Genomic DNA, 10,776 nt, shown 5'->3' with positions numbered 1-10,776 from the left:
AATATGTTACGTGTTATCGTAATGTATTATTCGCATATCTAATTAAAAAACTATTTGCTATGCATATGCAACAGATCTTGCATTGTTTTGTATCTTCATTAAAACCAAATGTTTGACTCTATCATATTTGAAGTAGCGTGGAAAATCTATATTTATATAATCCACAGACCAATTCATTTTGTACTTTTCTACGCAACGTAAAAATTCTTCGTACATCGGGGCAGTGGTGTCCAAGTCGGCGACAGTAAAGACATATCTTTTCTCAAGAGCGACGTAAATTGTTTTTTTCTTCTTCGTGTGTAGAAGTTTCATCAATGTGCGGACAAAACCGTCTGTGATTTTGTCATCGTAGATCACTACAAATCCAAAAAGAATAACAATAATACGATTGTTTCTCATCTCTATTTTACACTTGTTAAAATATAGAATTACTAAGTTTACCGTCCGCAGCCAATACAACATTTGCGCTTTGCAATCTCTCTTCCAACTTTTTCGACCATTGTAAGTTTAAAAAATTTACTTCCTCGATGCGATAATTCGATCTAACGTACGTATGATTCCTCAGAAAATTTCGTTCAATCAGATTCAATATACCACCCACGTTGATGTCTGGAATATTCGGATAAATAAGATTGAAGTTCTCAACGGGGGGACGGGAGGGCTTTGAGTATTTGCATTACCGGTGCAAATGACTTCTTTAGCTAGGTAACTCGCCACGATGCTGGTCAGACCGACTCCAGATCCTAATTCTAGAATTATTTGATTTCTAAACGAGTCTGGATGCGACAGGATGTAGTCGGCTAACAAGAGAGAGGCTCTCCACACTTGTAATCCGACCAAACTGAGCTCTGTAGATACGCTATGCTCTGTAAATGCAATTCACTGAATATATGTATATACAAGTATACATGATAATTAATTCTATACCTATTAGAATTACTCCTTCTCTGTCTCTATCTACATCTAGGTCATCGTCACTGTCGTAATTTAGCGTCCCGGCTGTAAATTCTGCCTCGATCATATAAGACGGACATTTAAAAACGAATTTAGTTACCGCATCTAAAACCAATTGCTGTACGTTAAGATATGCATTAAACGTTACCTGCAAGTCCAAAATATTATTCGCTAAACACGACTTACTGCCACTGCCAAGCTTCTCAGAGATACGATCGTTTTCCGTGTATATCTCCGACGTTACTTTATGCATCTTAGATAAAAAGATATTATTAATAAACGTATTCTTTTTAAACTGATATGTTTAGTATTATGTAATTATTAATGATCCGTATTTTACGGGTTATTAACATAAATTATTGTACAGTTTTTTATTTATTATAATATTTAATATATATTATACAAGTTATAATGATGTAAAGCTCATTACATTTCACTTGTAACATGCTAATTCGTTTTTAATCATATATTTATATATATATATATATATATATTAATAATAAAGACTCGATAAAACACTACGTAACGTCTCGAGTCGCGCGTCGAAAATTAACTCGCGTAAATAAATCAAGGATCAACTTCGTACCACGACGCCCGTCAAACGATAATGAAGCTCGTCGCGACCGACCAATATTACAGCCTCGTGACTGCATTTATTTCGGGAATTTGTGTCTTAACACGACAATTACATAATCCATAATCCCTGTGCCATCGCGTTGCCCTGTATTATTACTGTATTGAGTAATCTACGTTGAATCTTCAGACTTAATAATTTAAGTATATACAAACGGCATACAATTATGTCGTTTAAAAAACTGCTAAAAAATTTGTAATAATTCTTTGATTGTATAAATTCCTTGATTGTATAAATGCTATTATTCAGAGATTCAAGAAGAATATGCATTTTATGGTCATGATAATAACAAATATTCATACAAAAATAAAATTTTGAAAGGCAATTTAAATTTTGATGCATTGATGCCTTTATCGTTGCACTTTTCTCATACTTATCTAATAAGCAAATTGCCCACATGACAGATTGGCAGCAGATTTAACTCAAATATTAAAACTGATAACTGATCCAGTATATATCATCATATGTTTGCATTAAACTTGTGTTTTGCCGACAGAGTCCGCCAATATAATCTGACAGCAGATTGTCGGTAGGAACCGAACAGAATCCGTCATTTCGTAAACATTAAAAAAATGGTTACGAAACGGCAGATTCTGTCCAGTTTCTACAGCCAATCTGTCATTATATTCTACTACCTAGCAGATTCTGTATTATTTCTGCTGACAATCTATCGACAAAATTTGCAGCAGATGCTCTCGAAATCTCAATAGATTTGGTCGTCCGAATTAATTACTCTCATTTCAAAAATACGTAACGTTTGAATCTCAATGTGTACTTTTGAATTATATAAAATATAAAAATAAATAAAAAATACTAATCGCGCTTTTCTATGGATCTATTGAGAGCGGCTTAATCGTTACACCTTGGCTCTTGTTTCGAGCGGATAATCGTCGCGCCGTTTCCTCTTGGTGCGCGCTCTCTTCGCGGCATTCTCGTCAGCTGTGCTTGTCATTTTGCCATTACTTCAACCAGTTCAACCGCACAGAGGTTGCGGTTATGAACTCTCAATCTGGCCGAATTGAGATCGAAGTCATTTGAATTTAATCCGCTGATCTCTGTGACGTCGACAAATCTCGCGGTGACTCCGTCACCGTGCTCGTTCGTCTCTCCTGGGACTTGCTCCTGTTCTCGATCGCATCGTTAAATCGCCTCACTGCACGTCGCCATTGCGACTCCAATAACGCCACGTGACTTTTGACAACCAAGCACAATCGGCAAAGTCGCGCGACTCGCCGTAGTCGCCGTGTGGATAAAAATGTAACAACATCGACGTGTTTCGTAAGATTATATGTCCAATACGAATTGTTATATAGGTATCTAGAACAAAAAGGTAGAAAAAGTCGCCAGGATGAAAAACTGTTATACATTGAAAAAAATCTGTTGTACAAAATTGTTTATATTGAATCAAAAATATGTATAAAATAATTGTGCATTGGAACATAAATGGTATTTCCGTAGTTTAATACTACATATTTACGCGAGCGTTATTTCTGTAATATATTATAAAAATCGAACCCCCCGGCTCTTTATCCCGCTCAAACGTCAATCCGTCAAGGTCGAGTATACTTTCGCGCTGATCAGCCTGATCATCGAACGGTAATTCGCGGCGATGACCGCGATCGAATTCGAGGAACACGTCAATCAACTCCGCGAGCGAAACCCGATGACGGGCCAATCCTAGATCCGTCGACGCCGCGTGTCGCCTCGCGATTCCACGCGAGCTTTTATCTTTCCACCGAATATAACCAGGAAGCAGCCGAAGGCTTCGGCATCAGCGACGGCAGCGCGACGGTGGGTAACGCACCGTCCCGCCGGTCGCGCCGGAGACGGCGACGGCGGACGATGGACGCGCGGGTGGCCGCGGCCGGAGGAGTCCAGCCAATCAGCGATCCCCACGATGAGGACGATGCCACGCGTATGAGGTCCGCGAGCCAACGCGAGCCTACAAGCCCGCCGACGCAGCGTCGCGTCCGCTCATTCATCGCGCGTACTCCTCGTGGACGGTGTGTGTGTCTTCCCGCTTCTCCCGTCCTCGTCCCGTCGACGTCTTCGTCCTAGCCGAGGTAGGCCGCGCTTTCAACCCGCAGGGAACGCCAAGGGAAAAGAGGAAAAAGAGATCCAGAGATAGACGGGGATAAAAAAAGAGAGAGAGAGAGAGTGAGGTATATCCCGATCAGCATGAGATTCGTCGGTGGATTCTGTTTGGCGGCACTCTGCCTGGCCGCGACCTCCCTCGCCAAGGTCGAGACCGAGGACGGGGTCCTCGTGGTCACCAAGGACAACTTCGAGAGCGTCGTCCAGGACAACGACTACGTGCTCCTCGAGTTCTGTGAGTATACACCGCTCCGTTTCCCTTTTTCCGCTCCTGCGGAGCGCGAGTCCTCCCCGTCTCGGTGACCCTGCGTGTGTATCTGTTGCTCTTCTGGAGAGCTGCACCCTCGCGCCTGCACTCTCTGTACCCGGCCGCGACGCGACCCGACGACCCTCGAAGACCGAGGAAAGGGTTTCGTGGGTCGCGACCCGTGGGTGGGACTCCGTTCGGAGGGCTCCGTTTTGTCGCGGGCGCGCGCCCGCTCGTTCGCCGGCTTCGCCAGATGCGAGGCTCCGTTACACGTCATCACTCCGAGCATCCTCGAGAGGGAGAGAGGACGATAACGGGAGGCCGGTTGGGCACGCTGGGGTCCGGGGTCGTGACTTTTCGGCGATCGCCCGGCCGAGACACATTCCGTCGGGTTTTTTTTCCGTGAATCCCCTCCCTCCCTTCCTCCGCTACTCTCTTTCTCTGAATAATGAAGGAATCTGTGCGCCGGACGTGCGACGGCCACGGAAAAAAGGTGCAAAAAGCGTCCGGAGAAGATCCATATTTGGACGTCCTTTCTTTTTTTTTTCGGAGCGTCCGAGACGTTCGTCTATGTATTGATATCTATTTATTTCGACCTTCGGCCGCCCACACGCGATCTTCTCGAATTGTTTCTTACATTCTTACATCTTTCTCTAATTTTTCTATGGGCCTCCTCCTCTTTCCACGCGTTCGTCTCGCTCGTGGTTGGGCAGAAAGTGCAGAGGAGTGCAGCTGCGAAGATAAGACCGCTCTCGCTTCTTGGCGTATTTTTTTTACCGTTATACGCGTCGTGTAAACTGCAATCGCCCCGGTGATTGCGGGATCGAGCGTAGCGTCACGTCATGACTCTAGGATGATGATAATGACGATGACGACGTCGGCGCAGCATCCATAAATGATACAGATTGTAGTCGACGTGTACGGATTAGAGGACAGAATTAATCACGTTCTTCTTTTATCGGAATCGAAATTCGATACGTCGATTATCAATTTTAGATCGCTATCTGCCGCCTATCTGTCGACTTTGAGACGCATGAGCGACCATATGGTATCTTAATACTCTGACGTTACTGAATAAATTTTCTAAATATCTCAAATGTTAAGTATTTGAATTTTTGAAATACCGCATTACGGTTTTCTGACGTTCCTCCTTTTTCCTAATTTTTTTTTGTATCAAATTAAATGGCTCCGACTCCATAGAGCTCAGTAAATTTTATTTTCTGATACAAAATTGCAATGCCTTATAGATCTAGCTGTAGGTTAATCAAAAATTGTAAATTTGAAAGATTACTAAAGAGTTCAGTCGTGAAAGAGACAAAAGTATTACAGTCGATCACGTTTTTGCTAAAATTGCAATGCCTTATAGATCTAGCTGTAGATTAATCAAAAATTGTAAATTTGAAAGATTACTAAAGAATTCAGTCGTGAAAGAGACAAAAGTATTACAGTCGATCACGTTTTTGCTAAGAGATGATTATCTTATCGTGCTAGCGAGTAGTAGTATCGAGCTGCGATAAATTACATTATATTTCCTCGTTGTAGATGCTCCTTGGTGCGGACACTGCAAAGCATTGGCGCCCGAGTACGCTAAGGCGGCAAAGAAATTGGAGGAGGCTAACTCGCCGATCAAACTGGGCAAGATAGATGCGACAATCGAGACGGAACTCACTGAGAAACACCTAGTGAGGGGATATCCCACTCTCAAGTTTTACCGTAAAGGAGCCCAGGTCGACTATACCGGTGGTCGTCAGGCCGACGAGATTGTAAATTGGCTGCTCAAGAAGACTGGCCCGCCTGCCAAAGACCTGCCCACGGTTGATGAAGCCAAGGCGTTCATCGACGCGCATAAAGTCACCATTGTTGGATTCTTTAAGGTACGAAATCAAAATCATCCTCTTTACATTCCCTTGACTTATGTGGGATAATCTATCATTTTTTGTTTACTACCTCTGGATCTCTTGTATTTTAAACCTATTGTAATAACCAGAAGTAATCTTGTTGCAACAGCTTATCTGTTTATATAAATATGTAACGACTTTATTAGGATGTGGAAAGTGATGCCGCCAAGGTGTTCTTGGAAGTTGGCAGCACGGTGGACGATCATGTGTTTGGTATTACAAGCGCCGACGAAGTCTTTAGCGAACACGGAATTGAAGATGGAAAGATCGTGCTGTTTAAGAAGGTACGTCTGTATAGTATAAGAACGGGAACAATTATGGATCAAATTAATATCTCTTTTGGAAGCGCGATTTCAAATTTAATTAATCTCTATTCTTTATAGTTTGATGAAGGTAAAGCTGTCTTTGATGGAGAGCTTACGCCCGTAGCCTTGCAGAACTTTATCTCCGTACATTCGTTACCTCTGGTTGTTGAATTCAACCAGGACACGGCACAGAAGATCTTCAGCGGAGACATCAAGAGCCACTTGTTGGTGTTCCTCAGTAAAGAGGCCGGTCACTTTGAGAAATACGTCGAAGGTATTCACGAGCCGGCGAAGAAATACCGTGGCGAGGTACGGAAGTTTAGGCGTCACTTATCTTGCTGCATCATTTCAGAAAGGAATGGATATAATGCTTTAAAATGTTCCATGCGCAGGTCCTGTTTGTGACAATCGATTGTGATGAGACCGATCACGAACGTATCCTGGAATTCTTCGGTTTGAAGAGAGAGGATGTGCCCGCTATGCGGCTTATCAAGCTCGAACAAGACATGGCTAAGTACAAGCCCGAAAATCCAGAGTTGACCACCGAGAATGTCCTAGCATTTGTTACCGCTTTCATGGAGGGCCAATTGAAGAGACACCTGCTTACGCAAGACTTGCCAGAGGACTGGGATAAGAGCCCGGTGAAGGTTCTTGTCGGCACCAACTTCCACGAAATTGCCCATGATAAGGAAAAGGATGTTTTCGTTGAATTCTACGCACCTTGGTGTGGTCATTGTCAGCAGTTAGCGCCCATTTACGAGAAGGTACGTTTCCTTTTCGTTGGAATTTATTCCTAATGACATAGGTAAACGAAAGCAGTTTCGTTAATCGAACATAATTTCAGCTCGGCGAAAAATACAAGGACAACGACAAGTTGGTCATCGCGAAGATGGATGCCACTGCTAACGAGTTGGAGGACATAAAGATCAGCAACTTCCCCACGCTCATACTCTACAAGAAGGGGACGAATGAAGTACGAACCTTTTTTACGTTCATCCAATTTATATTACCATATTTACAGTATGTTTAAAATGCGCTCATTTCAATTTTGCTCTAGGGTGTGGAATATAACGGTGAGAGGACACTCGAAGGTCTTTCCCAATTCATTGAAAGCGGTGGGTCGTACGGCGAAGCTGCAGAAGAGGTATGTTAAGCGATTGTTTTTAAGCGCAAAAAAGGATAATACAAACACTTTGGACTGAAAGATAGTAAATTGCAGTAATATCTTTTAGATTTTTTTTAATGATATGAATATAATCTTATATTGCAACTATGCTGTATTATTTATTTCGTTACAGGCTCGGGAAGAGGATGAGGATGATGACGTGCCAAGGAAGGACGAGTTGTAAACGCACATAATCATTATTATAAGAACAAGTAAAATCAACATTGACTCGTCTGTTATATTTCCTGCATCCAGTCAATGAATTCCACAATTTCCCGCTTTACAGAATTATTTAATTTCTTATAAAGATAAAAAAAAGAGAACTCGATGGTGCATCCTCACACACATTTTAGGAATTAAGTTTAGGTAAATGTCGCGGTGTACAATTTGTAATTAAGAATTTGCGTTCGCACTTTTCCATAGGGTTATTGTCACAGCTGATATCAGCTGATATCAAATGGCGTACCTTCGTGATATATAGAATTATTTTATCCTGATGGCCGCATGCAAATTACGTAAACGGAGAATCATAAAAGTTTGCAATGTACTTGAGGCATTTAATGCGCGATAATAATACGAATATATGAATATTTCTATATGATTATGCCATTTGTGTTACGTGCATGTCGACTTGATGTGACTTTCTGCCCTTTGAAAACTGCGGCGCTTTATCGTTCATAGTTTCGCGCTTTTATCACTCCACAATATTGAACGTGGAACGGGAGGGTAAATTATTAATCTAAGAACGTCTCGAAATCACTCTTTATTTTTTTATAAAAGCTATTATTTTGTCGACAGATGTCTAAACGATTTGTTGCTCCTTGCGATGCGCAAGCGGAAGCAAGTCTTCGAGCGCTCTGTGAGAGCTAGTGGTTTATAAACACATTTCCAATTTACAGCATTTAAAACTATCACAACGGGTGATGGTTTTAGATATATATATATATAGTTAGGATAGGCAGCCGTTTCAATGTTCTCCTAGTTTTAATTGACTGAAACTCTAGGAAATTAGCGATGAGGCACATATTGTGAAAAAAGAAAGAAAAGTAAAAATTTATACATATATATATATATATATGTATGTATGTATGTATAATTAAGTCTTTATTATATATATATACATTATTCTTAATATATGAAGATTATATATATTCTATTCTGGCTTATGTCTATTTTTTATCACCATTACTATACGTAAATGTATGCTGTACACTATACATATATATATATATATATATATATATATATATATATGCTGTATATATAAATATAGTTTTTAATATTTTTTCTATACGTGTGAATTATCAAGTGTTCAAGCTCGCGTGTTCAGCTTGTATCCGGCAATCAATTATAATGTGTTTGCACAAAAATGATGTGAGGGTTACACAGCCATTATATCTCACATCATAAACAGGTACTTATGGCTATCTTGTTGCCTGAGGCAATAACTACATTACTTGCGTAATTAACGCTTTGAGTGGCACGGGCAAATGTCTTTTCTCCATTTCATTAATTTCTCATTTTTCTATAACATTTTGTTTGCATTTCTTTTACTAGGATCGCAGACATACGGAAGTAATGGACCGTACATTGAACTTGTCAGGTTTGTACGAACTGTTACATAACACTTTGCTAATCACGGAGGAAGTGAAGGAAATATTGAGACGAGACTGTGACGAAGCAGCATTCGTTTTAAAGCCGTGGCAGGTGAAAACCGTCGTTGAGAAACAAACCGACGGAAGCATCTGTAACTGTAAAAAAGTATGATTCATATTTGTGTTTTTGCTTATAATTTATGTTTTGCCTATGCATAAATTTGTTTTATTTATCGTCAATTAATAGAATGAAGATGAAGCTGAGGAGATCGCCGCGGGGATAGGTAGAGCGATCATTCTGGCGCAAGAGTTGCGGGAAAAATTGAAGTTTAACGTAGCGTCAAAGAAGAAAGTCTCAAGGAAGGACACGGTTGAAAGTATTTATTTATCCAATCCTGCGTCGACTAGCGATCGTAGGAAAGTATCGAAGAACAATATTACAACGAAAAACGTAAATATCGCGAAAAGCCCCGAGTGTAAAAAATCAAGTGCACCTCAAAACGACAAAGTAACTTCCGTCGTGACGAGAAAATCTGTCGGCGGTACAAAGCAGAGTAACGCACTTAATAAAATGCAGTCAAAGGTATCGTCTGCAAAAGTTACAGGAAAGTCAAAGAAAGGAAAAAATTTTATACTGGAAAATAAATTGAACGTTAAAAAGATAAGCTCGACAAATAAATCACAAGTTGGCGATAGTAATTCTAATGATATCTCACAAAATGTACGTAGCAATAATATATGGTACGATAAAATATTGAAAAACTTTGAATGTAACATGGTTTTTTTCGCGCGTTTATATTTCAGTCGAGAAAGTCTCTGTCACCTGAAGCATCAGCTGCTGAATTAAGCGACTTGATACACAAAATGACACGACAATCTACCGAGAGCGCTTCAATTTCTTCTCCTGAGAAGATTAAAAACGATTGTCCATTGCATGGGAATAATTCGCGTCAATCCGTTCAAGAACAGATTGTAGCAATAGATGTAGTGGAAGCGCTCCAGCATTTTAATGTGCCGAATGATGTTGTTAAGGTACTGAGAACTTACCACGCGTTTTTAAAAACTGAAGGAGATAATTTGAACGACACTAAAGAAACTAGATACAAGAAATCGGTCGATACTTTTCTAAAAGAATTTGAAGCGATGGTAAGTAATGTAAATGCAGGGAGAAGGGGCGTGCTCTTGAAATTATGCAAGATCCACTCCTTATATTTATTTCATCTGTTGCAGAATATAGCTATGCAAGATCATATGTTAGAAGATTCTCATTTGCTTAATAAGGCAGCAAAATCGATAACTGCATTTAGTAGCATTTTTAGCGAAGATTTAGATTCGATCCAATCCAATGACATGAAAATCATCACTTCCACCGAGCTGGAAGCCTCGTTCAAACAGCATGATATTAAGAATATTGCAGAACCGATTATAAAAAACCCATCCTGTGATTTTTCCTTATCAAGAGAATGGATGTCGAACGGCGTTTGGAATATTTCCTGTATGGAGCACTTTAAAAGTAATTTCACATTTTACACGTATGTTGACTAGCTTTAAATCTTGATTTAATTTCACTCAATTAATCTCAATTTTGTTGTAGATTTTTCTAAAGCATATAACATAAAGTACTGTAACAAGAAGCAATTATTGTCGCTATACGAAGCTATACAAAAATTGCAGCGCACCAAGTACCTGAATACATTGACCCAAATTGTTTTACGCGACGTGATACCCACCGTAAAATCTAACATCGAGCCTGCGAGCGCGGAGTACGCGCAAGCGTATAAGACAATGTTTATTCTCTATCAAGGTCTAAATCCCGAAGTGCCGGTCTTAGTGAGGACCGATGGCTAAGTTTCACACTATGATATATTCTCTGTTACTATAGTA

At 40.4% G+C, this 10,776-nt stretch overlaps 2 protein-coding genes across 3 annotated transcripts in view; one reads left to right on the top strand and one right to left on the bottom strand.

Moving 5' to 3' along the window:
- Nucleotides 1-3,334, bottom strand: part of LOC112462609 (methyltransferase-like protein 22) — a 3,799-nt gene extending 465 nt beyond the window's left edge. Inside the window, exons 1-7 of the mRNA XM_025028493.1 lie at nucleotides 3,104-3,334; nucleotides 2,451-2,905; nucleotides 1,141-1,207; nucleotides 928-1,059; nucleotides 681-866; nucleotides 442-609; nucleotides 24-356 (exon numbers count right to left, since the gene is read on the bottom strand). Of these exons, the coding sequence (XP_024884261.1) occupies nucleotides 58-356; nucleotides 442-609; nucleotides 681-866; nucleotides 928-1,059; nucleotides 1,141-1,207; nucleotides 2,451-2,540 (942 nt within the window). The 5' untranslated portion in view covers nucleotides 2,541-2,905; nucleotides 3,104-3,334 and the 3' untranslated portion in view covers nucleotides 24-57. The remainder of the gene's footprint in view (nucleotides 1-23; nucleotides 357-441; nucleotides 610-680; nucleotides 867-927; nucleotides 1,060-1,140; nucleotides 1,208-2,450; nucleotides 2,906-3,103) is intronic.
- A 142-nt stretch (nucleotides 3,335-3,476) lies between these two features.
- LOC112462608 (protein disulfide-isomerase) lies at nucleotides 3,477-10,755 on the top strand. Of its 2 annotated transcripts, XM_025028491.1 has the most exons (12): nucleotides 3,477-3,917; nucleotides 5,472-5,803; nucleotides 5,974-6,111; nucleotides 6,211-6,441; nucleotides 6,525-6,896; nucleotides 6,977-7,105; nucleotides 7,190-7,276; nucleotides 8,855-9,058; nucleotides 9,140-9,613; nucleotides 9,697-10,038; nucleotides 10,123-10,405; nucleotides 10,487-10,755. In XM_025028491.1, exons 1-12 carry the CDS (start codon nucleotides 3,767-3,769, stop codon nucleotides 10,738-10,740), a joined length of 2,997 nt encoding a protein of 998 aa, XP_024884259.1. In that variant the 5' UTR covers nucleotides 3,477-3,766; the 3' UTR covers nucleotides 10,741-10,755. The 2 variants fall into 2 exon arrangements, with proteins under 2 accessions (XP_024884259.1, XP_024884258.1); XM_025028490.1 differs by lacking the exons at nucleotides 8,855-9,058; nucleotides 9,140-9,613; nucleotides 9,697-10,038; nucleotides 10,123-10,405; nucleotides 10,487-10,755 and adding an exon at nucleotides 7,431-7,891 and having other exon boundaries at nucleotides 3,494-3,917.
- The last annotated feature ends 21 nt before the right edge of the window (nucleotides 10,756-10,776 follow it).

The sequence above is a fragment of the Temnothorax curvispinosus genome, unplaced genomic scaffold, assembly GCF_003070985.1.
Source record: "Temnothorax curvispinosus isolate PA1 unplaced genomic scaffold, ASM307098v1 QBEX01012569.1, whole genome shotgun sequence".
Taxonomy (NCBI): Eukaryota; Metazoa; Arthropoda; class Insecta; order Hymenoptera; family Formicidae; genus Temnothorax; species Temnothorax curvispinosus.
Note: the sequence above shows the minus strand (reverse complement) of the source record. Positions and strands in the feature narration are given on the sequence as shown.